The sequence below is a fragment of the Hyperoodon ampullatus genome (assembly GCF_949752795.1).
Source record: "Hyperoodon ampullatus genome assembly, chromosome: 9".
NCBI lineage: Eukaryota > Metazoa > Chordata > Mammalia > Artiodactyla > Ziphiidae > Hyperoodon > Hyperoodon ampullatus.
The window spans coordinates 50038796-50065906 of NC_136922.1; the positions used below are offsets into that span (position 1 = coordinate 50038796).

A 27111-nucleotide genomic window follows, 5' to 3' on the forward strand; every position below is an offset into this window, starting at 1 on the left:
GTCTACCATGCAATATAACCTAATATCCTTTAGGGCTGAATCAGAGACATACAGAAACTGAGGGGTCTCTTTTTTTTCTGGGTGCAGAACAGGTGAGAAACTGGCATCTGCTTTTATTTACTGGTTGTTAATAAAACCGATGTTTGTTGAAAACTGGCAATTGTGACCATTTCTGCCTACATACTACAGGGTGGCAATTAAGTACTGGCAACCATCAGAAGCTTGTTTCAGCCATACTCACTTATTATAACTGTCTCAATCTTAATGGGGAAGGTTCTCTTGTATACTTTTTTCTTTCTTTATTCACGTTATGATTGTTAAATTTTAAAATGGGGTTTGTTTCTGGTGGTTTTTTTTGTCTTATTCCCATAAACTGAATTTACAGCAAAAATAGTGTCCAGGTGAACTTCCCTGGTGCTCCCAATGCAGGGGGCACGGGTTCAATCCCCGGTCGGGATTCCGCGTGCCGCAGGGCACTGACAAAAAAATAATAATAAAATAAAATAAATAGTGTCCAGGTTTTGAGGTCTCTAGTCTAGATGAAGCATTACGTAATAGAATGTTTCCTTCCTCCCATCTACATCCTGTTATAAAAAGCAGTGATTCCAACATGACGTATTTACAAGACATGGCCCAGTATCTTTTCCTGTAATTAAAAAAAAAAAAATCTTTAAAACTGTCCTCCAGAAGTTTCTTACCGGACTAGGACGGAAGGAATGTCTTTGAAGATTAATCGAGAACTGAGAAAGGCCTGCAGCCTGCTTGAGATTCCCGTGGGGTTGTCTGTTAGTGAAGGGAGGTGAAGGAATTCAAAGTGTCATGCCCTTGACCTAACCAGGGGCGGGAGAGGACGGTTCCCACTGCCGGGAAGGTGTCTCAAGAGGCAGGTTTGCGGTGACAAAGGCCAAGGGCCGCGCGGAGGGCGGAGCCGCCGCGGCTTGTGAGCAGGAACCGGGCTCGCCGGCCTCGGGGCGGAGCGCGGCCCGCGCGCAAGAGCCGGACCGCGGGCGCCGCCCACAGTGCTCCCGGGCCCGGCCGAGCGAGGCGGCGCGGCTTCCGCGCCATGGGGCGGTTGCTGGCTCTGAGCTTGCTGGGGATAGCGCTGGCGTTCCTGGGCGAGAGGCTCCTGGCGCTCAGGTAGGTGGGGCCCTCTCGGGTCCCCAGGCTCGGGATGGCCGGGGCTGCGCGCGAGCTGGGACCCCGGAGCCGGCGGCCGCGGAGGACCTCTGCATCGCTCTGCTCCTCGGCCGGCGGAGCTCCTCCACCCCAACCCCCAGCCGCCAGCAAAACCCGGCACAGTTTGGGCTGAATCGCGAGACTTCATAGCGAGTTTTTGTCAGCTTTTGCTGCGCACCCAGGTCTTTCTTACCTAAGTTGACAAGCGAGTGCTTTGCGATTTACCCAGGGGCGAACCTAGTGCTTTAACTTGAAAACAAAACTATTACTCATGCACTGAAACTTTAATTATAAAGATTTATTTCAGGTCATTGGTGCTGCTTCCCTTTGTTGCCCAAACCAGCCTCCGTCTTTAATAAAGTTGTTCTCCATCTCTCCCCTGCAGAGTTTGAGAAACTCTTCCTCTGCTCTCTAATCTTGGCACGGTTGATCAAAGATACTTAAGATAGTCAGCTATTGTTCTTACATCACTTCCTTATTTATCTCTTCGTCTGGGAACACCGAAGCCAGAATGCCAAACAGGACACGCCTAGTCCATCTCATGTTTTAGTTATAAGGAAAAAACGTGGGTGATCAGACGTCATTGTCTCTAAATTATCAACTCAAATTACGTTAAGCCTCACGTGAAAGAATTCCAGAAGTGTTGAGCACCTTCTCTGTACGCTGTGCACTCTTAGCCTCCTGTAATAGAGTAAGGCACCGTCCTTACCTTTAAAGAGTTTACCCTATTAAAGGGAAGGAGAGAAATAAAACAAATAGATAAATTAGGATGTTCAGGACAGGTACAAATCAACCCCTGCTGGCTTAAGGAGGAGAAGTTACAACTCCTGAAGGTGGAGTTCAGGAGGAAGAGACATCTGACACTAGCCTTGAGGGATGGGTGAAACACAAGTGGGGATGAAGGAGGCAGTCCCAGATGGAGAGTGCAGCGTGAAGAAAGGGAATGGCGGGGGAAGTTTAGATTTGAGCAGAGCATAAAGTTAAGGGATGAGAACAGTAGGAGTAGGGTTTTGAGATGGTTAAACCTACGTTGAAAAATTGGGGCCTGCCTAGATAGGCCAAGGGGAACTAGCAATGTTTGTTGTATGTGTTTTATTTTTTTAAACAGGAACCTCTTTGAACCATCTAAAGCATAACCAGTTGGGCTGTGTAGAGATGACCTGGGAGGCTGGATTGGAGTACAGCAGTGGTTCTCAGTCCTGGCTGAGCCTTAGGATCTCCTGGAGGCCTGCTGTCTGGGCTGCACCCCCAGCAGTTCCAATTCTGTTGCTCTGGGTGGGGCCCAGGCATGAGTATTTTTTATTTTAAAAAATTCTCCTGACAATTCTAACATGCAGTTGGAGTTGACAAGTACCAGAATAGAGAGCAAATAGACCTGGGGAAACTAGTTAAAGTCTTGCAGTAGATTCGCCCAAACTCTGGAACCCCAGGGATGAGGGGTAAGGCCAAGGTGATACTACAGTTTCCAGCTCTGCTGTCTTAGATGCAGCTTCATCTGCTCATAAAGGGATGCCAGGAGGAGGAACAGTGTCTATGCAACAGGAAGCATCAGAGTTGGAGGAGAAACATTTACTGGTAAGAAACGGACATGTTGAGCTTAATTTTCATGTTATATAAATGACCATCCTGCTCTGCAGAACGTTATTGAGTTGGGTGATTTTGTATGATCTGTCCAGCTCTTGGTTTCAAAGGCAGGACCACTAAAGTTCTCAAGCTCATTAAATTATCCCTAAAGTTCAAACCACCAGTGTTTCCATAAGTTGAAGTTTTCTCAATTAGCAGTCAATTTTTTCTTCTTACTAATCTTAAGGTTTTAAATTTAAGTCCCTTTAAATGATAAATGTAGATGCGAACCTAAGAAAAAGTAAATAAAGCTTATTTAATTTACATAGAATGCACCTGATAGATCATTTAAATTTGAATGCATCTTTTCTTTATAAAGACTTGACTATAATAAACTTTATTGAGCAGTGACTTCATGGGGTTGTAACCTCATTGGACAGTTGAAGCCTTATACTGGCTGATGTGAGAATGTTGGGGTGAATGATGGGTGGCTAGATCTAGCAAATAAAAATGTAGGACACCCAGTTAAATTTGTATGTCAGATAAACAACAAATCATTTTTTTTTTTTTTTTTTTTTTGTGGTACGCGGGCCTCTTACTGTTGTGGCCTCTCCCGTTGCGGAGCACAGGCTCCAGATGTGCAGGCTCAGCGGCCATGGCTCACGGGCCCAGCCACTCCGCGGCATGTGGGATCTCCCCGGACCGGGGCTCGAACCCTTGTCCCCTGCATCTGCAGGCGGACTCCCAACCACTGCGCCACCAGGGAAGCCCAACAAATCGTTTTTTAGTATATGCATATCCCATGCAATATTTGGGATATAATTAGACTAAAATAGTATTCATTATTTATCTGAAATTCAAATTTAACTGGGCATCTTGCATTTTATCTGGCAACCCTATGAGTGCAGAATATCAAGTGCCTGCTATTTACAAAGTTTGGTGGAGTGCTGAAATGCATAATATTTCTCCTTTCAGACCCTTAGAGTATTTTGAAAAGCAGCATGTTCCCACCTCCACATAAAGAAAGGCCCTTCAAAAACAGGTTTTTGGTTTGTTTTTTTCTCTCATCTGCTGCCTTCTATTTCATTATTCTATTTTTAGAGATCGCACTTTGGCACTCAGGTTATTTCTCTCCCCCAGGGTGCCCACTTAAATTTCAACTTGGATTTCAGATAAACAGTGAATGATTTTTTAGTATAAGTATGTCCTGCATGGATAAATGGAATCAAGGTTGTCTCTTTCCTTCTGAACTATAACTGGCTAAGGTTCTCGGGGGAGGATGGCATGTCATACCCAACTTTTCCACTCCTCCCTCGTGCAGCAATAAAGGAAAAAGTAGAAATACAAACATGTCCCCAGGCCAGTGCTCCCTGTTGCAAAGCACACACCCTTGAATGAATCATGAGACTTGAGTATATCAGAGACCTATGCCTGAGCAGGAACTCCAAATACAAGCGTCTGAACTTTTTGCTTGTTGCCTGACACCCTTTATGACAGCTCCACCAAGAAGCTATCCAGTCAGCTTTTGAACACTTCTGAAGGGGCAGACTTGTTTTCAACCACCATCCTCCTTATCTATTGTGTGACTACTGTGTGCTGGTCTTTGTGTTGAAAGTATCAGCAGTTCATTATATTAAACTAAAACATACATTTACTGACATTTGGAAAGAAAGCCCTTTTACCTTCCTGCCTTCTTCCAGTCTTCATATATGTCTTCCTTCCTATATTATACATAATATTAACTGAGGCTTGGAGAGGCTGCCTAGTTAGTTCAGAAGTTAATGCCAAACCTGTGCTCTAAGCCAGGTCTTCTGATTCCAAATACAGTTTGTCCCAGCTCCACCACGGCCTCCTCTCTTCTCTGCCATTGGAGCAAACTTTCCCCAGCTTTACAAGCCTGAGCACAAATTCTTAATTAAGTAAGAGCATTACAGGGGACCAAGTGGTGAATTCCAAGGGGTTTTACAAGTCTGTTTGTGAAAGATAAAGCCCCAGTTTGTCTGAATTTAAGTCTGTACGTAAAAGATAAAGCCCCATCAGTGGTTTGTAAATTCAAAGGCAGTGAGATATGGAACAAACCTGGTAGTAACACTGTGTTCCCAGTTTGCTCAAAGCATACTGGCACACCAAACTGGTGCATCCTTACTGTTACCACACGATGAGGCAAGATAATCAGTAACTGCCCGTGACCCATTCCACTTTGGATGGGTAACGCCTTTTCCTGAGTGAAGGAAATAGAGATTCATTTCATTGTAATGACTGTTGGTTAAGGGTTCATGCTTTGTAGCCAGGTCACCTGAATTCTCCACTATTTACATGAGACCTTGGCTTTTATTTCACCTTTCTGTGCCTCAGTGTCCTAATCTGTACGATGGGGATAATAGTACCATATGCTCCATATAGGGGCTGTAAAAAATAAATGAGTTCATTCTTGTAAAGTGCTAGAACAATGTCAGACATGTAGTAAGTGCTCAATAAAGTTACCTATGATGACAATGACGTTGGAGCAGGGGTTCTTAGATTCTTTTGTGCCATAGATCCCTTTGGTAGTCTGGTGAAGCCTTGACTCCTTCTCAGCAAGCATCATGTTTCTAAATGCATAAAATAAAATACATAGGATTACAAACCAAACTGAAATACTATCTAAGTTAATACTAATTTAAATACTTAAACTCTATTGCCAAACTATTTAAAAGATCTAATGTAGGATATAATAACATGGCCTTCTTTATTAAAACCTTAAGTAGATCTAGAAGTAGTTGAATACCTAACAGTAGATACTGTGAAGCAGGGATGAGTATAAATGGTATTTTGAGATATCTACAACAACTAAAATGTGATGAAACAATGTCTGTAATTTCTGTTAGTGACAGAGTCACAGGTACTGCTAGTAGAAAGCTCAGTGGTTTGTTGCCTACACTCATCATCAAAAGAAATATTCAGTTTCAGTCAGAGGTTTAACTAAAGATGTGTATTTTTCCCCCCATCAGAATTCAGAAACCCCTGAATTTTACCCATGGACTCTGTGAGGGTCACTGGACCCCAGATTAAGAATCATGATGTACATGTTTCTGATGGGGGTCATTGGAGGAATGATTTCTGGCTCAGTTGAAGGAAGGCAGTATGCATTCTTTCCTGTATTATACCTATCATATACTCGTAACTAAAAGGAAGATAACCAAATTCTAATGAAAAGGAAAAGGAAAGTGAGAAAAACAAAAGGAACCTAGAACAAAGAAAGCAAATAGCTTTCATCTAGAGTGTCCATTTTAATAGACTAGTAGTGGTGGCCTGGAACATTGTGTCTAAGCTGGCTCTGAGTTAAAGAGAAAGAGTGCTGTAATTGATTAGCAATGTCTGCATGACAACAGAGTGGCAACTGCCACACCATCTCTGATCTAGTACGTTCATAAGCATGCTGTGGACATAAAGTGTTAGGGAGCAAATAGGCTGCTGCAAAAATATGACTTATTTGTGTTTGTACCACTTATTTATTTATCTGTTTTTGGCATTAATATATATAGGCTTATTGATCTGCTAGTCCAAAGAGTTTGTATAGCTTTCTCTTGTATATTCTCCAAACTTCTTAAATCTGTTATCATTTAGGAGTGCTTTCAGCTGCAAGTAGCATACATCAAATTAATGGTAGCTTATACATATTGAAGCTTGCTTCTCTCACATGATACAAACTCTGTGAGTCATTCATCCTAGAGCTTGTCCATTGAGTCAGTGATCACATCAAGGAACTAGGTTCTGATATTTTTGTTCTTTGATCCTCCACTGTTGGCTTTGTGTCCTCATACTTGTGTTAAGGATGCTGAATGATTGCTGTAGTCAAGTACCACATATATGGTCAAATCATGAAGAAGGAAGGAGTGTTGCCAGTTAGCTCTCTTCCTATGTCTGCCTTTTCTACCAGTAATAAATTTATCTTTCCCAAAAGGCTGGGTCATATGATTACCCCTAAAGTACGAAGGGGGCTGGAAGCAAATATTTGGCTTGCCTGCTTCTGCAGTGGAAAAGAGCAAGGAAGAAAGGGGTGTGAATGGCTTTAGGTTTGTTAGCTAATAGTGGCTGCCACTCTGGAGTACAGAAGTCCACTAATGAGTAGGGAACTGATAGTTCTGCCAGGCAAAAAGCCTAGCAGTTTTCTACTGAAAGTCTTTGAAAGTCTTGATGGGCCACAAAGGATGGAAGCAAAATCCTCTCTCTTTAATCATAAAGGAAACACAAGAAAAAATGACTTGATTAACTAGTAACAGTCCTTGTGTTACTCTTCAGTTTTAATAGCGGGCAGTCTGCATATCTAGAGATGATATTGTACAACTAAACTAGCTGATGAAGATCACCCTGTCAGCAAAGTGTAATCATTAGTCATTGATGCAAACCTAAGTTGTCTCTGAAAAATAACCCATACCAAAGTGTCCGAACACATATGAATTTTATTTTATCCATAGAATTTTTTGAGAAAGGTAGATGGTAATCAACATTACCCCATCTTTGTTTAGTCAAATGGGCATAAAAGTAAGTTGTATAAAATTGACACCCAAACCAACACATGATACAGAAACTTGATGAAACTTCAGCTGTGACCTACTGACTTAAATTTACATCTGTTTCTGGAATCACACAATGTCAATAAACCTTGGAGGTCATTTAGTCTCATCCTTATTTTTATACATAAAGAAGACTAAGGCCTGCAGAGATTAATTGACCTGCCGAAGGTCCTGCAGTCTTGCTGCTATGACAGAAACGTGGTCTCTTCACCCCTTTCTGAGAAAGATACAACAGCAGATTAGAGCCTCTGGGTGGAACTTCCTGGCTGGGTGCTGAACTTCAGGGAAGTCATTTTCCTTATCTCTAAAATAGGGATAATGGTACCTACTTCTTCGGGTTGTTTTAAGAATTAAATGAATTCATTCAGGTAAATCACATAGAACAGTGGTAGGCTCAATACATGTTGGCCCTTCTTAGTATTGATTTCCTTTTACCACCCATGATTATCAGCAGCACCCTCCTCACTAGTATTACTTCTACTACTTATGTAAGGCTAAGCGTACTTGTTTTCCCCTTTAAATCACTGCTGGGACTCGTAGACTTGAGATTTTTTTGTATTTTTTTTTTTTACTGCTTTATTTAAATTTTTTATATGTTATTTTCTTTATTTTTTCTATTAATATATTTTTTATATATATATATATATATATTTTTTTTTTTTTTTTTTTGCGGTACGCGGGCTTCTCACTGCTGTGGCCTCTCCCGTTGCGGAGCACAGGCTCCGGCCGCGCAGGCTCAGCGGCCATGGCTCACGGGCCCAGCTGCTCCGTGGCATGTGGGATCCTCCCAGACCGGGACACGAACCCGTGTTCCCTGCATCAGCAGGCGGACTCTCAACCACTGCGCCACCAGGGAAGCCCTATATCTTTATTTCATTCATTTATTTTTATTTTATTGCTTTATTGCTATGTTGTTTCAAGAAGTTTAACAGTATTTGAGTTATATGATTCCAAATACATACTGATTAACAGTTTAATTGGAAACTTTCATATATATATGGATATATATATATATGAATTGCCAAAATATATAGTTGCCACCACCTGTTGGTAATTCTGGGTTGTCCAGGCCTCGGCTTCTTCCATCTCGCCAAGAAACCAGTAGCCTTCCCCATATTCGGTGTCTAGAAGTCCGAAGCTGGCAAGGACATGAATAGGAGAGAGACAACTGGCAAATTGTCATGTTGTCTCTTAAACGTGTGGTACGTGTGAATCACTTTGAAACATGTAAACTACTCTGCAGGCACGCTTGTCATTCTTTGTGGATGTAGAGAACAGAAAGAGAAGGTGAGACAGTGAGAGCAGGGAAAGCCTTCAAACAATAGAGCCCAGATGTGTTTGCCCATCCTGCTTGGTGGCCCTGTACTCCAGCGGGGGAAGGAGGAGGGAAGATGCTTTATTAGAACTCAACATTTTCTCATTATGTCTTCACTTCCGTTTTTATGAAATTACAACAGCAAGTAGTTTGGCTAGAGTAGTTGGTGCTCTCCAACCTTCTCACCCCAATAAACAGTCACGGGGATGGGACTTTCTCCACTTGTTTCTTAATATCTATTTATGAGGTGTCTTCTGTGAGCCAGGCTCTGAACAATGCCATTTTCTCTTGGCCTGCTTTCAGTCACTGTGTCATTTTGCAGAGTCTGGGCATTTTATAGCCCCTCTGGGTCCTCAGAAGGAAGACGGGGCTTCTGGTTCTACATCTGAAGCTCTTCCCACAACACAAGAGCTGTGAGAAATGGGACCTGGTGCCGTGTATACATTTGCATAGGAACTTGCATTCCAAGTTGTATTTGTTGAATTATTGGCTTCCTTTTACGACCCATGTTCACATATAGAACTTTGTGATATGCATTTTTATTTTAACTTCATTTCTGGTGCTATTTTATGTTCCTACCCTTGTTTTCTGTCTTCTCTTTCATCTGCTTTAGATTTATGCTGTGTTTCATGTATTGCTGTAAGCCTCTTTAAACCCTTTCTGCTACAAAGCAGGGAATATGTAAACAGATAGATTTTTTTTTTTTTAACAGGAATCGACTTAAAGCCTCCCGAGAAGTAGAATCTGTAGACCTTCCAAACTGCCACCTGATTAAAGGAATCGGTACGTCTGAGAAAATGCTAGTTACACAGCTTACATTCCTTGGCCCACAACACTAGAAAACTCATTAACAGTATTTTGGCACATAATTACTGTTTATCAGAGGAAAAGTCACATTAGATCAGCAAAAACCTTTTCAGTCAATCTCTTTTGATCTCATACACCCTGTTATTTCTTCTTCTCTCTTACTCTCACTGTGATTTATTAATTATTTGTACAATCCTATGTTTGTTTTAGACTTCTTGCTTGCTTAGTGACTTTGCTGAACTCGTTTTGTCATCTGTATTCTGTATTTTGTCGTCTGTATTTTTGTCAAGTCTGGATTATGTGTGGCCACTGAATTCTGTGTACCATTAGCCCAGGAGTCAGCTGGTGAAGGTAAGTCAGAAGGAAGAGAAGTTATAAAATAGAAAATAAAAATCTCCCAACAGGGCTTCCCTGGTGGCGCAGTGGTTGAGAGTCCGCCTGCCGATGCAGGGGACACGGGTTCGTGCCCCGGTCCGGGAAGATCCCACATGCTGCAGAGTGGCTGGGCCCGTGAGCCATGGCCACTGAGCCTGCGCGTCTGGAGCCTGTGCTCCGCAACGGGAGAGGCCATAACAGTGAGAGGCCCGCATACCGCAAAAAAAAAAAAAAAATCTCCACCCCCCACAAATATTACTGAGCCATGAAAAAGAATGAAATAATGCCATTTACAGCAACATGGACTTAGAGATTATCATACTAAGTCAAGTAAGCCAGACAGAGAAAGACAAGTATCATATGATATCGCTTATATGTGGAATCTAAAAAAAGTATACAAGTGAACTTATGTACAAAACAGAAATAGACCCACAGATATAGAAAACAAACTTATGGTTACCAAAGGGGAAAGGGAGGGAGGGATAAATTAGGAGTTTGGGATTAACACATACACACTAGTATATATAAAATAGATAGGGACTTCCATGGTGGCGCAGTGGTTAAGAATACACCTGCCAATGGAGGGGACACGGGTTAGAGCCCTGGTCCAGGAAGATCCCACATGCCGCGGAACAACTAAGCCCATGCGTCACAACAATTGAGCCTGCGAGCCACACTACTGAAGCTCACACATCTAGAGCCCGTGCTCCACAATAAGAGAAGCCACGACAATGAGAAGCCTGCACACCGCAATGAAGAGTAGCCCCGGCTTGCCACATCTAGAGAAAGCCCGTGCGCAGCAATGAAGACCCAATACAGCCAAAAATAAATTAATTACTTAAATTAAAAAAAAAAAAAACAACAAGGTCCTACTGTATAGCCCAGGGAACTATAGTCAGTATTTTGTAATAACTTATAATGGAAAAGAATCTGGAAAAGAACATATATATAACCGAATCACTATGCTGTACACCTGAAACTAACACAACATTGTAAATCAACTATACTTCAATAAAATATAAATAAATAAATAAAAATCTCTACCTCCCTCAAAAATAACCTCAGAGATAGAGTTTCTGTTTTATCCTTTCTGGTATTTCCAGTGCAAATGCAAACAAATACATGCATATACATTTATATCTATTGTTTTCACAAATGGCATCTTAGTATAAGATTATATTCTGTAACTTGCTTTATTCTGAACACAGTGTGAACAGATTTCCACATCAGCACAGGTAGATCTACCTCATTCTTTTTAATATTTGCATGTACCATGATTATTTACCCAGTTCCTTAATGCACATTTGAGTGGTTATAGTTTTTTGCAACTACAAGCAAGTCAGTGAACTTCATTGTACATATAGCTCTTGCATTTGTTTATCTGAAGGATAAATCTTTAATAGCAGGATTATTGTTCAGTTAGCACATATGTTTAAAGTTTTGATAGTCTTTGCTAAATTGCTCTCGCGTTGGCAACACTAATAAACTCAGTACCCCATGTTTATAACCACATTCACTCCAGACAGGATTCATAATGCTCTTTTATCAAAAACAAAGTAGTGAGCCTTTTCTGGATCACACAAAGAAGGCTTCCATTTCATGGAAACTATTTGTTTTCAGAGAAGCCTTTTCTACTTCAGAGCTTCTTTCTGCTCACTGCTCCTCCTGTACACATCTGTTTCCTCTGTGCTCTTGTCCCCTTTTCCCATTGCTACTTTTGTACTTTTTCCCAGTCCTATCTCCCTTCACAAGACTCCTGGACTTCTCTCTCCTGGGGTTTCCCCTCTTTGTTTATTGCCCAAACACTTAGCAGGAGGATACAAACTCAGTGTCAAATACCAGATTGTCCAGATTGAAAAGGTCTGTGCTGGATAGTGCAGACTGTCCTAGAATTAAGGTTGTCTGGAGTCCCAAAAAACCCAGCAACTGCATCCTGCCTTCTGGCCGCAATCACGAAGAGTCCCCTTGGAACCGGTCACTAAGCAAAAGCCAGATGGCGTCTGGGAGGGACGTTGTACAGGTTGGGAGGTTGAGTCAGTGATCTCGGAGGTTACTTTTGCTACTGAGTTAAATGTCAAATTATTAAACAGCCCTTGGCCCTGTGAAGCCCACCTTCTGCGAATTCAAGTCTCAGAGTAGACAATAGGGCACAGCCAGACACATTACTGTACAAACTGCCAAGTGTATTGCTGCTACAACTCACTGGAATGGAGGGCTCCTCAGAGAAAAACAAGTCCAACAACATTTGTATTCTGAACAGGCATCTGTCTGTGTTTGTGACCTTTATGTTGTGATGTGTGTGAGCTGCTGTCTGGAATTGGGAAGAATGAGGAAATATGTCACCTATGGCCCCTCTTGTGAAGTGTTTAATGCCTCTGAGGCACTTCAAAAGGCAACAGAGCGAAGACGATGAGTGATTAGAAGCACATTTGGGATACTTTTTTTTTTTTTTTTTGCGGTATGCGGGCCTCTCACTGTTGTGGCCTCTCCCGTTGCGGAGCACAGGCTCCGGACGCGCAGGCTCAGCGGCCATGGCTCAGGGGCCCAGCCGCTCCGCGGCACGTGGGATCCTCCCGGACAGGGGCACGAACCCATGTCCCCCGCATCGGCAGGCGGACCCTCAACCACTGCGCCACCAGGGAAGCCCCTGGGATACATTTTTAGATCTAATTAGAACTGTGCTTTTTCTCTCCCCCTTCTTTGCTTTTGCTCTGTGGTTAGCATACACTATATGAACATTCGTTGAATGCTATGTCAGTGATGCATAATGGTTAATAACAGCTTGTGGTTATACGTTTTTAACAACAGTTGCTTATTCAGTGTCCTTTGACTACAAAGGAATAACAGGGCCTACTTTCCCATAGGCAAAAGCAATGTCTCTTGTTAGGCAGCAGGAGTAGAGGGGTTCTCTTTTTTAGTTTCCACTTTGGAAACAGTAGCAGCCATGCAGTTGAGGCCAACGAATCCCTCCAAGAGGTAAGGGGACAGGTATATCCCCTGTCCCCCCAGTCCCCATCAAGACAAACATACACACACACACACACACACACACACACACACACACACACATAAAATAAGGCTACATTCACCATGACTAGAAATGAACTCTTTGCAATTCTTAGGTGCTTTATACATATCATATCATCTCATGTCTTTCTGTTTTAATAAGTAATAATCACTACCACATATCATATAGGATGTGTGCCTTCAGGGGGTCAGAAAGTAAGCTCACTATTTATTCTATTGTATTCCTTTCCAATGTATCTAACAGACAGAAACTAACATTTGGTATAATATCGACATCTAAATAATAAAAATTATAATTAAAGAGCTATTTAACTCTATTTGAGGCTTAAAAGTTTAAAACATTTAAAAATGTCTTTGAAAATGCTGGCATTCAGAGTCCTGGACTAAAACAAAATTTTGAATGGATTATTTCTCTTGAGTTAATAAATGATTTTATACACTTGGCAGTCAAGATCTTTATAATAACTGCTGCTTGAGAGATTTTTTTTAAAAAAAGCATTAAAGTTTGTAGCCCTTGTTGTCAAGTACTTTACAATCTGCCTATGAAAAGGAAAACAGAAAAACCCACTATGTGAGATATAGACATATTTTTTCTTTTTATAGCAGATAAGGACCTAAGGCTCAGAGAGGTTAAATAACTTTTGCAATTTTTTTCCCAATATAGTATTTTCTCCCAGAGTGATTAATACACACATCTGATTAATGAACCAAAAACATGGAAAATAATGGGCTACATTACATTTTAGATACTCTGTTGGGTATGGCAATGGCTGATTTGCTGTTATAAAGTTACAATAAGTAACTTAGAGAAGAGAGAAATTGATTTTCTTTTATGTGACAGTCCAAAGATCAGCAAATGACCTCGGGTGATTAGATGACTCTACTCCATGTGGTCATTCTGGGACAAAGGCTGATGAAGCAGCACAGCTATCTTCAACATATTGCTTCCATCTTGGTATAAGACTAGAACTCCAATTGTTGCCATTTCCCAGCAGGAAGGGGTAGAAAGAAAATTTACATGGATATTTTTACTTTATTTTACCCAGTAGTTGCAAGTAGTTTACCTTGTACTCTCATGTCCCATTAACCTGAACTCAGATAAATGGCCACCTCTATCAGCAAGAAGGGGTAGAAAATGTCTGTAGCTATGTGGCCGTGTACCTGTAGCTGAAAAGAAAGAAGGGGAGTATGGATACTGGGGAGCAGTTGGCCATCTCTGACACAGATAGATAATTGCTCAAGGAATAAGAAGGGATCAAAATCAGATATGCTAAGTTAGAAGACTTTCCAGAGAAAGAGTGTTTGAAAGAAAAGTACAGGATATGAATTGATGAAGATCTTGGTGAAAGGCATGGAAGCAAACATTTTGGGGGAAAAGCCAACATATGTAATTGACCACAGTTGGATTTACAAAGTAAAGTGTCTTCAGAGAGGAACCAGGGGATGGTTCTGAGAGAGAAATTTCATTAAATGCTAGGTTGTATTTTTTCTATGCACTTTTAAGTCAGAACAAAAGACTTGAATCCCAGCTTCCCAGTTTGTGACCTTGAACAATTTACTTACCCTTTCAACGGCTCCATATTCTCTAGTCTAAAATTAGAGATAATAATATTGCTTCTTAGAGTTACGAAAATTATATGAATTAACATATGTAAAGTATGTATAAGGAGCCTGGTACTTGATAAACACTTAATATATGTTAGTAGTTATTACTGTTACTACTCACACTACTACTATTTCTATTATTGAATTAGAGGAGAAAAAATTAGGTGTTATGAGATGATAAAAGCCTACTGTCATAATGGCTATAGAAATAAAGATCAGGGAGAAGATCTGGAAAATATTCTAAAGAAAGCTACAGATACGACTTTTTTTCCTTGGAATTAGGCAACGGGATTAAACAGAAAGAAGCAGCAATGTGGTTGACATGAATATATCTTTTAAAAAACATTGTTCTTTTCTTGTTTATTAAAAGAATATGATTATTTGTGGAAATTTTTAAAACAAAGAAATCACTCATAATCCCACCACCCAAAAAACATTGTTAGTTTTTTTCTACATATCTTTTCTTTGTCTATGTGTGTAAGCATGCGCACGTTGAAGTTAAATTGTCTTAAATGATTTTTCAGGAACAACAAATTTTAATTAACTGAGCTCCTACTCAGTGGATCTAGAAAGCAGAACTTGGACTAGAATTCTGTGTGCAGGTGTGTGTGTGTGTTCGTGTGTTTGTGTATGTATACATGGTGAAGTGTTCCTTGGTCCTTGCTCTTTATCAGTTGAGAAATACCATGGCACTAGAATCTAGAGGTTTTTAACTTTTGGGAGGTATTACAGACCCTTTTTTTTAATCTGCTGAAAGCCAAGAACCTTTTTCACAGAAAATGTCTTATCTGTACATACACAAGACATTTTGCATTGCATAGAATTTCAGAGGGTTCATAAACTCTTTGAAATCCATATGTGGTTACTTAGGGGTCCACAGACCGCAGGTTAAGAACTCAAGCATACAATACTTAAACTTATATCTCTCTTCTTTCTGAGAAGCAAGCATATGGGTCATTTTTTTTTTTTTTTTTTTTTTTTTTTTGCTTTTCTCCACTATGATGGAGCCAGCAACACTGGAGGTGGCCAGCCAAATGCAAACTGAGGAATCAAAATCCATATAGCTGGATAGATGCTGTTTGTTTTTGACAACCTAGAAATAATCGTGGAGAAATCCTTTGGAGAGGGCTTAAAGTGGAAGGTTGGATTTTGTGGACTCAAAGAATGTGTCATGATTTGGCTTAATCTAAGCCATTTTTATTCCGCTTTTCTTGTGTTTGGGTCTATTCTCTGTCTGTGGAATTTACACAGCGAGACCAATGGCAAGGTCTTATGTCTAATTATTTGCTGTGCTGTGTGGAGTGTACTGCAGACAATCGATAAACAATCAATAGTAATTGTAGCCTGTTTCAGAGACACTGTTAGAAGTTTCACCTGGCTTAGGTGCATGGTATTTTTCATTAATCTTCTTTTGCTAGTTTTTTTCCTGTAATTTAAAGCCTAAATTTAAAGATTAAACAGAAAGCTTTCTTTGCTTATGAGAACAAGCAGGCATTGTTTTTTAAAGAGGGACTATATAATCCCAGGTGTTTTATCTCTGTTAATGAGAGAAATGTCTGTGTTTGCTTCCGATTGAGTGAGCCGAGAAAGGGACAAGAATATTTGCATGGTTAAATGATGAGCCCTTCATTCTGAAAGTAATATTCCCCTGATGTCAATTACTTTGGTACAGACATCTGGATGTTTATCATAAGAGTGTACAGATGTCAACTTTTTCGGTATTATAGCTGGAAATGTGGTGATTACTTGACTTTGATTTGAGTAGACATAAAATCTCTAACATTTAAAGTCAGAAGTTCACTGCAGGAAAGGATTTAGACTGACGTTTATTAAAGAGAGTGGTTCCTTGGAAGAAAAAATCGGAACCATTCCGAAAAATACAGATACTGATAAAGTAAACAAAGCTCTACCTAACAAGTCACAGAATTCGAACATGACATTTATCTATTTCTTGAACTTAACAGAAGCCGGCTCTGAAGATATTGACATACTTCCCAATGGTCTGGCTTTCTTTAGTGTGGTGAGTATCTTCCTTCCCCCCCACCCCCCAGTCTCAGTGGAGGAGGTACAAGGGAGTTTGATGAGGCCTTCAGAGCAGTAACTTGTTTTTAAAATTCCTGACTTTCAAAAAAAAAAAAGGTCCAACAGGATCTTGGAAATTTTCTGAAAAAAAAAGACAGGTCAAACAGGACCTTGGAAATTTTCCTCCAGCTTCTCTGAATGTAGGGATGAAAAAGTCTTTGCCAATTGATTTATTACTCTTTATGTTCCCACTGCCTTGCACTAAAATATTCCAATGCAATCTGTGTTCTAAAAGTTTGTTATTAAAAAGGGTATTTCGGGCATTATTATGGATATTTGATACTACATTATGCTATTTTAAATACAGCGTCTACCTTTCCATTAGATATTCAATTTCAAACTAGTATTCTTGCTGTTATTATTTATTTTCAAACAATATACCAACTTTCCTAGACAAAGGCCAGTGCTTTTGCTTTCTTTCTTTTTCCCCAAATAGCCTAACGTAAGTGGAATGTCATTGACTGAGCTTATTTATACCCTTCACTTTTGCCTTAATTTTTATAAGCTGAAAAATAACAACCTTTTCAGGCATACATTACAAAGACTTTAAAATTGATTGGCCTGAGTGATGCTAGGCTACACCAATATGCATTCTAATTAGAAAATTGTATATGTGGGCCAAGGAGGAAGTTCTGACCACCTCTCTCTCCTCCCTGGCGTGGGCCAAGGTGAGGGACCTTGGCATCTTCATGGATTCAGTTTTTCTTGAGAAAGAAGTATCCAACTTTGAAGGCAGCCTGTAGTTATTCTGTTCCCTCTCAGCAGCCATTACTTTCAGGCACTGAGACTCAGGAAAGATGGGAAAAACTTGGAGATGCTTCAGAAGAGAGTCACAACACTAATAAAATAGTTGTCAGACTTAGGAGAAAGGTGAGAGAACTCAGCTGAGATGAGAATGAGGGTTAGAACACTCTTCAGGTTCCTGATGGTTTTTATATGAAAGGCTGTGAGTGGCTGGTTGTTTACCACAGAGGGAGAAAAGAAATACTGTAGAATTTAGCAGAAACATTGATATTTACATGGGTTGGCCAAAAAGTTTGTCCGGGTTTTTCATAGCATCGTACAGAAACCCCAAACGAACTTTTTGGCCAGCCCAATATTAAATTTTAAAACTATGGCTTTAAAAGTTTTAGTTAATTACCTACGCACAATGAGTAAAATGGCATTTCTAGGAGGACTCTGGGTTTGTGTAGAAGCACATGCTTGCGTGCATATCTTATATTCTTAGGAAAAAACACTGAGACTCCTAGTCAACATTATTCATAACTAAAATGCAAATATCCAGAGTAGAGTAGAAGGCAGTTGCTTTTTTTTTTTTTTTTTTTTTTTGCAAAGAAGCTGTTTTCAGAGATTTGCGTAATCCAGAAGTCACCTATTTCAAGATTTTCTCCCCACAGGAATAAATCTGAATTAGGAGGGGTGAGGTCTCCAAGCCCAATAAATCTACAGCCATTTTAGCTGAGAGGCTTAATATAGTCACAGTGACCTTGTAGCCAAGTCAACAGAATTTCTTCTGCGTGTTTTTCTCTTATCCTTCCTTGGTTATATGACTTTTCTTTTTCTTTTCTTTTTTTCAAATTTAGAAACAATCTCATTTTACTGATGTTTTTTAATTTACTCAGCATTGTCTCTAATATTTCCCAGAATGCACTCCTTTCTAAATGAATAACTCCTATATCATGGCATTTGTTTATTCTTCCAAGCATTGTAGCCAATTAGCCCATCCTATTCCACAGTTATAGGCTTGAGGGGCATCGCAAAACTAACATCACACTTAATGAGGAATTAGATGACACAGAATAGAAAAAAGATTTAAATGACAGTGTGAATGTACTTAACACTACTGAACTGTACACTTAAAAATAGTGAAAATGGTAAATTCTCTGTTATGTATATTTTACCACAGGTGGAAATAAAATAAAATTTGAAAAAGAGAAAAAACAGGTTAAAATGATAGGGAGTATTAAAAGATGGGGAGTATTACAATAACTATGGAGAGTTATTACATCCCTGGTAGAGCTTCCTGAGCATTGAAACCCTATCATTTATGGGACATTAATAAAGAATACAGATTATTAACCACTGAATTGGCACTGCCATGTAGCAATAGCGTAATTGCAGTTTATTCTACTTGTTGGGCCTTGAAGTTGTGTAATTTTGATAGATTTTTTTTAATTGGAGAAAATTTCTATTAAATACAATTTGTGCATAAAGTGAGATTTTTTTGGTACTCTTAAATTTGCATAAAGTATGACTTGAAAGATTTAAAAGAGAAAAGACCTCGATTATTTTAGTGAGTGCTGAAAAAGCATTAAATAAAATTCAACTCTCATTCCTGATTAAAAGCTCCAAAATAACTAGAAGTAGAAGGAAACCTTCCAGAAACCTACAGCAAATACCATTCTTAGTGGTGCAACATTAACTGCCTTCTCATTAATGTTTAGAAAAGGAAGAAAATGCCCTAAAATACTGTAACTATCAGTAATCTACTAGAGTTCTTAATAACCCAAGAAAAAGAAATTTGAGGTAGAAAAAAAGACAAAACTGACATTATTTTCAGATAGTGTGATTACCTGTTTTTTAAACAGTCCAAGAGATTCAGCTAACAGACTCTTAGACCTAATAGGAGAGTTGAGTGATATGGTTGTATTCAAAATGAACATATAAAACTCAATGGCTTTCCCATGCACTAGGAAAAAACAAATAGGAAATGTACTACTACTACTACTACCAGTAATAGTAAGGTTCCATTTGAACAGCAACTTAATTTCTGAAATTTATACAGAAAAATAAATGAGCAGAAATATTTAAGACTATTTTGGAAAGGTAAAGCAATGTGGTGTGGGATGTGAGGACTTGCCATATATATATATATACGTATTGTATCTTATAAATAAAGTTATAGTAATTAAAAAGTGGCATATTATCACAGGATTTAGGCATGAGTCCAAACAGACCAATATGTAAACAGGGATCTAGTACATGATAAAAGCAACATTTGGAATCAGTAGGAAAAGGACAGACTGACTACACGCCAAGCACTGATCCAGGCCTTGGGGTCTAGCAGTGAACAAATGAGACGAAGTCCCACCTCATGTTACAATGGGGAGAGAATGAATGTGCGTCAGATAGTGGCTTATCCCCGCCCTCAACTCTGTGTTATCTCCCAGTCCACCAACCTTCTGGTTACCCTCTGAAGAGACTAAACCCTTAGTCTTCTGCCTCAACTCAGAAATATCAGTTATTGCTCAGCTTTCAGCCTCCCAGCTTCCAATTATTATTTTTTTTATTGTTTCCTCTCTGCTCTCTTTGTGTCTGCAGGTTTATGCCACCACCTTTAGCCAAAGTCTCTATCATTTATTTATAGTTGCCACTTTAGCTTAAGTAAAAATACTTAAGCCTTTATATTTAACTTTTTCCTCTGTTTTAAAAAGGGTCTAAAATGTCCAGGCCTCCACAGTTTTGCACCAGATAAGCCTGGAGGAATACTAATGATGGATCTAAAAGAAGAAAACCCAAGGGCACTGGAATTAAGAATCAGCCGTGGATTTAATTTGGCTTCATTTAATCCACATGGTATCAGCACTTTCATAGACAGTGGTAAGAGCTGATGAGCTACCAACATTAAAAAAACTTACAGTGGTTTGCAAATGACTGTGGAAAATAGATTTGGATCATATCTGTAGTCAGAGAACAATTAACTCATGAATTACTTCTGTATTCTTCATACAAATAAGTCCATCATTTGCCTCTTCAGCTGGCAGTAAGTTATACTACATTTAGAAATTTCTAACGGTTAACACCTGAAAGAATGTTTAGATTTCATAACCTTTTCAAATATTATCATTACATTGAAAAAGAGCTATATTTGTGAATTCAACTATTAACAGATTATTCATGAATTCTGTATATGGAGTGGGAAACACTCTTTCTTAAAGGTCAGGGGACCAATGATCAGAAATAACACCAGACAGACAGTGATGGGAAAGACGGGAAGAAGAATGATCTGTTAGGTCGTCTAACAGCTTATACATTCAACCTTTCCTTGCTCGTGGTATTTAAATGTCAGTGTCTGCCCAGAGGTCCTATGGTTATGTCTTGTAAATTAACTCTGTTCTTTCAATCCTTTAGATAACACAGTTTATCTCTTTGTTGTAAACCACCCAGAATTCAAGAATACAGTAGAAATTTTTAAATTTGAAGAGGAAGAAAATTCTCTTTTGCATCTAAAAACAATCAAACATGAGCTTCTTCCAAGGTAATTAGTCCTTTTGTTCATTCTCTGATTTATCTGTAGCATTTTCAAATATTCCCTATGATGGTCCTTTCACCTTTTGTAAGAGCTGAAATACACATATATATACACATAAACAAATACATGTATTTATATGTGTATGTGTGTATACATAGTTTCCTTGTAGAGCAGGGAAAGTCGATATCAGTGTTCTGTGTGGGCTCCCTTGAGAAATAACGAAATGCTGGACTACCGGGGATTTGCTCTTCAGGGACATCTTAAGAGTAGAAGACAAACCTCACCATTTTTCCTTCTGTCACCTCCCATTTCAGATGACTCACCATCCAAATAGTAATAACACCTGTCCTGCCAAGGAAGAGTAGTCTGCTTTATATGGAGTTTGTATGCTTAGTATGGGGCTAGCAAGAACTGTTTTCACAAGGTAGCTGTGGGCCAATGGCCCTGCAGAATTGGAAGTGGGTCACTGCTATTTCAAGAACATAAAGCTGGTTGATAATGTGACTAAAAAAGAATGATGTGCCCCTCCCTGGCTCAGCTGCATCTTTTAAGTTTGAACTTGATGAATATTTTTAATTTCTGTTACTTCCCTATCTAGGACTTAAGTGTGTAACTGCCAACCATTCTTCCAAAAATTCACTTCATAATAAACAGGAGCATAAGTACCATCCAGGCAGCCTTTGCGTTAGGGCGCTGTTTCAGAGAGGGGACCCACCTTCCCTGTAGCTCTGTTTTTCCTTTAACAAAGGAGAAAGCCGCTCTTTCAGACATTTTTGCATAGGATAATTGGAATTTAAATTTAATAACACCCTTACCTAACTGGTTTTAAAAATGTAATTGTTCTTAGCATATAAATCTCTCACCTGAAGCATTTCACTATGGCAATTTCATCATTCATCTCATCTCTCCGCAAGTGTTTATTGAGCGCCTGTTCATTCTCGGCAGGTCGGCTTTGTGAGTCAGGTAGAAATTGAACAGTCAACCTTAGTTTGACTAATAACTAAGCAAAGGAACTCAGGAAAATCCAGCAGCTGAGAAAATGGAAGCTACATAAATGTTATTGACAGCCCAATCAGCTCACCAGCCAATGAGGCTCCACCGAGCTCTCTCCCTTGGACAGCTGTGTCTTTTCGTATTGTTGTTAAACCCTACATTTCTTGCTGTCAAAAAACACGCTCTGTTGGCACCAAGTTCTTTTTCCTTTTATAATAACCTGCCATGATTGCTAAATGGCCTGTCTTCAAATTACCTGGTACCATAAAAAATTGTTCTCCAGCAAATGATATTATAGTAGATTACATATGACTATAGCCATGTGATTTTAGCTGAGCTTTTCCTGGGAAACCTCTCACCAAAAATTTAAAGCACATATTATGTAAACCTTCTGGAGACTTAATCTTTAATACTGAGACCAACTGGCTTTTTATTTTCTCTCACATGTTATTTTTCTCTTCCAGTGTAAATGATATCATAGCTGTTGGACCAGCACATTTCTATGCTACCAATGACCACTATTTCTCTGATCCTTTCTTAAAGTATTTGGAAACATATTTGAACTTACACTGGACAAATGTCGTTTACTACAGTCCAAATGAAGTTAAAGTGGTAGCGGAAGGATTTGATTCAGCAAATGGGATCAATATTTCACCTGATAAAAAGTATGGTCTCTTATAGAAGTATTTTCATTTCTTCTCAGTCATGGTGCTGGGCCAAATTCTTTACTTTGCTTTTTTTTTTTCAATGTAGAAATAGCTTACTTGATATTTTTGGTCTATGATAAATATACTATATATAATATTTACAAATATTACTATAATATAGAATACATATATTATATGTAATATATTATTAAATAGATGTTTTATATAAAATATATACATATATGTACTATATATTTACATGTAATATATAAATATATATTTATATACAGTATATAAATTTGGTACATATTGTAGAATTTAATTTTATAAATGTAAATTTTTATAAAATGGGTTCATATTTATATATTCATATTAAAGTATTAGGTAGGTGTTTTCCTTTTAAATAAATATATCATTGTTTTATTGGCTGCATATTATTCCATTTTCAGGATGATTGTAAACTAATTTAACCAATTCTCTATAAATGGATATGTAGGGTTTTTTTTTTTTCTGTATAAAAACCATTTTTTATTCCTCATTTACCACTGAAACTTATCCAAATATTTTTAAGGAAAAACCCCCCAAGGGAGAATTACATACAGCATACTGGTTAAATCTTCAGATTTTGGAGTCATATAGACCTAGGTTCAGATGCCCACTGGGCACTGGCTAAATGTGGGGCTATGAGCGCCTCCTCTTTGCACATTTGTGCAAGTGTTTCTGTAGAACAAACCCCTCAAAATAGAACTACTCACTTAAAGGGTGCTCCTTTTAAATGTTAACTTTAATAGATACTGCCAAATTGCCTCCCCAAATTTTCTCACTATTTTTATATGTCTAACTGTAACCTATAGGAAGGATATTAAAGTCTTTATTAACTTTCCCTTTTACTACCTTAGCACACTGAACAATTTAAACTACTACAAATATAACATGAAATAAATCTGGCATTCTGTGACAACTAAATGTCTATTTTCATGACAATTTCTTCTTTCTTGTTGATTACAGAAAAATGAATATAGAATCATTTAATTTAAATTGTCTATTATTGATCCAATCCAACCTCTCCCACCAAATCTCTTTTTCTCCTCAACTCTCATCTTTCAGTTATGAGAGTCAAACTTTCCAGTCACCCAAGCTAAAAATAATAACAATAGGGCATCCAGCTTTAGCTCCATCTCTCTCACCATTCCTATTCAGCCATTGAGCAAGTCACACTGGTTCTATCTGTGCTTCCGTCCCTGACCCTCACCCCCTCTTCCTTCCCATTGACACCTGCTTGGTTCAGGTTCTCATCCTCTCTGGCTGGAGTATTACACTTTCTTCCCACTTGTTTTCAGTCCACTTCCATTTTTCGCACTGTTGCCAACTTTGTCTTTTATATTCCCCTGCCCTTTCAAGATATCCAAAAGAGGGGCCTCAGTCTGCTTCATCTTTGAATCCTCATACTGAGCACAGCCAGTCACAAAGCACATGCTTAGTAATTGTTGAACAGAACTGACCATTTGATATCATGCCACTCTGTTATTCCAGAAATTCAGTGGACCCCAGTTGCTTATCAAATCAAGGCAGGCTAATGGGTTGGACTTTCTTTAATAAGCTAGTTCCAACCTCCCTCATCTACTGTTTCCACACTTACTATGCTTCAGACAAGAACTCATTATTTTGCAAAACTGCCTCTCATTCTTGCCCCGTGCCTTTGTTCACATGTTTTCTTTTGCCTAAAAGATGCTTTGTCCTCATATCCTCAAATCCAGTCTCTCTTTCCATGTCCACTGCAGATGCCCCTTCCTTTGTAAGCCCTTCTGTTTTTTTAGGAGTTAGAGATTTCTTCAGTCTCTAGACCTGAAATATGTCTTACGGTACCAATCATGCTGTATTATTTGTTTAATGTGTCTAAACCATCTGATCACCCCAACACACTACAAACTTTTCAGGAGAAAAGGCTGTGTCTTCTTCATGTTTATATCTGTCACAATACTGAGTTCATGGCTTTACACACTATAATTGCTCAATAGAACAGTTGCCATGGAACAGGCAATTCAATGAGAAAAATTACCGTGAAGTAGTCCATTAATTCACCCTCCTTAGATATAGACAGATTGTTCTGAATAGATACTTATTTCTAACTCTTACATTTCTTGATGTTAATATTTATTAAATATTAATAAGTATTAATATTCTAATAAAATGTGTTCTGTTTTATACCATATGTTTCTACATGTAAATGATCCCTTGAAATATCAAATTATGTTGTAGAATGTAAAAGCTTTTTTTTTGAAACCAAATATTTGTTTTACTGTCCTTTCAGTGGCAAATATCACAGACTTTATATTTTATATGATGTCCTATATTATTTTTCCTTACAAACTTTTTGGAAAATAATTTAACAATTCCGTGATTGTTGTAGTAACACTGAATTGATTTTGAAAGCTTACTTTTTAAATAAAAATTGACCTTTATCAAGCATTCCTTGAGGGCCCATCATTGATTAACTTCTTGGCAGGTTATTAAGACTTATTCGTCATACTGTGTTAATGAAGCTTTATATTAGCCTGGGGCTCTAACCAGTATGTCCTTCCTGCAAAGGTACATCTATGTTGCTGATATATTGGCTCATGAAATTCATGTTTTGGAAAAACACCCTAATATGAATTTAACTCAATTGAAGGTAAAATATTTCTTTCTATATCTAAGATAGACATTAATCTTGAAATTACATAGTTATACTATAACAATTCCTCACTTAGAACAGAATAGCCAGTGTTGCTATTCTGGCTTTTTCACTGCTTCCTCTCTGTAACTGGCCAAGTCTCTTGTTTCCCACAATCACAAGAACTGACTGATTACATGCAGCAGTGTGTTGGGAGGGATATTTGCATCAGATTTAGAGCCCATTCCATGAAGTACTGATGGCACCTGATGAATTCCAATAAGAATTTTCACAATTGAAAAGACTAATAGATGAATTCTGAAATGAAGATTTATGCAAGTTGTCAGTTCTTTCAATAATAAATGAAGGTAGAAATTGGGTTCCACACCATTATTATTTTCTTCCTGCTTGACAACACATATTTTAGATTGATTAAGAATTTCCTATTTTGCTTTGAATGAATTCCTTGAGCTAACTGATCACTGTGCATCTTTTAAGGGGAAAGGAATTCATTTTTTAGAGAGAGTGATTATTGCCCCAACTTTCTTAATTTTAGGAAAAATGAAAAGTGACTCTAAACCAGTGTATTAAATTTATTTTAAGCAATATTGGTGTTAAAGGGTGGAAGCAGGAGATGGGTGAACTTTCCCCATATGCATAGGGGCAAGAAAGTTTAGCCCTAAATTATTTAATCAAATTTCTCATGGCACTTAGATATTACATTTTTTCATTTGGAAGGTACTCAAGTTGGATACACTGGTGGATAATTTATCTATTGATCCTTCCTCGGGGGACATCTTGGTAGGCTGTCATCCTAATGGCCAGAAGCTCTTCATTTATGACCCGAACAATCCTCCCTCATCAGAGGTGTTTATATTTTTTAGTTTTTCAACCTTAATTATTCAAGTCCTTTTAAACTAATAATACAATAAACTTATGTGGTGGTTGGTTTTGTAATTGCTTTAAGCCAATAATTGGCAGATTTTCACATTGTTCAAATACTTTTAGAAAGGTAATCTTTTGATGTATTAAATTATGGTGGAAACTAGTCAAAAGACCTTTTTATAAAGACATGTGCCCTCCTTGTGTGGTATACTGGCAATTTTTTAAATACCTGGCTTATTGTCAGCTCTCCACATGTCACTACTTTTGTTCGTACTAAAGTAGTGAGAAAGTAGGCACATTAGTGTGGAAGTATTTCTATTAATGCTCAATTACTATAATAACACTCAATCCTGTGTTGGCATGCAATAACTAGATGGTTTAAGAAAGTACTTTCTTTGAAGGTTTAACAAAGTAACTTAAACATTTAAAAAATTGGTAACTGCTATTTTCAACAGCATGTCCTCTTAATCATTGTGTCTTTGTGGAAGATTATTGGTGACTGAGTGACATGGGTGGATGGTGGTTCTATATTAATCCTTTGTATCTCCTGAATAGGTTCTCCGCATCCAGAATATTCTATCTGAGAAGCCTACAGTGACTACAGTTTATGCCAACAACGGGTCTGTTCTCCAGGGAAGTTCTGTGGCCTCGGTGTATGATAGGAAGCTGCTTATAGGCACTTTATACCACAGAGCCCTGTATTGTCAACTCTAAATGGTCCTTTTGCTATGCAGGCATGCTAGCTTCTCTTAACAATTTTTTATGAATTGCTAATTCTGGGGGACTTTAACCAGCAACGTTGACCCAGAAATGTATGACATGTATAGTAAATTTATTTCAGTAACGAAAGCCCCCCTTCAGTTCACATAGCACTTTTAACGTAAAAGGAAAGTGAACAGTTTTTTAAATTGCCAAGTAAAGGTGAGAGAAGAAAGCTGCTTTCGGTAAAGTGAATACACTTTGCATAAAATAAGCCTGCTTTCCAACTGCCAGAGCATGAATTCCACTGAAACAGGGTAGATTATATTTCCTTAAAATGTAAGTGACCTCAGCTCCACCAGTGTGACCACTGTGACTCAGAACTACTGATAGGTAACATGTTTTGATGTTTTGTACTTACATCTTTGTTTACTATTAAAGAGTTGGAGTTACATTAAAGACTAACTAAAATCCAA

The 27111-nt window shown here is 38.6% G+C and overlaps 1 protein-coding gene across 2 annotated transcripts; it reads left to right on the plus strand.

Moving 5' to 3' along the window:
- Positions 1-1063: 1063 nt before the first annotated feature.
- On the plus strand, positions 1064-27111 carry PON2 (paraoxonase 2; the record flags this gene model as incomplete). 2 transcript variants are annotated; one of them, XM_079711450.1, is made up of 9 exons in its annotated part: positions 1064-1137; positions 9323-9393; positions 16389-16444; positions 19941-20106; positions 20638-20764; positions 22216-22416; positions 24988-25069; positions 25790-25918; positions 26492-27111. In XM_079711450.1, 9 exons carry the CDS (start codon positions 1064-1066, stop codon positions 26648-26650), a joined length of 1065 nt encoding a protein of 354 aa, XP_079567576.1. In that variant the 3' UTR covers positions 26651-27111. The 2 variants fall into 2 exon arrangements, with proteins under 2 accessions (XP_079567576.1, XP_079567577.1); XM_079711451.1 differs by having other exon boundaries at positions 20674-20764.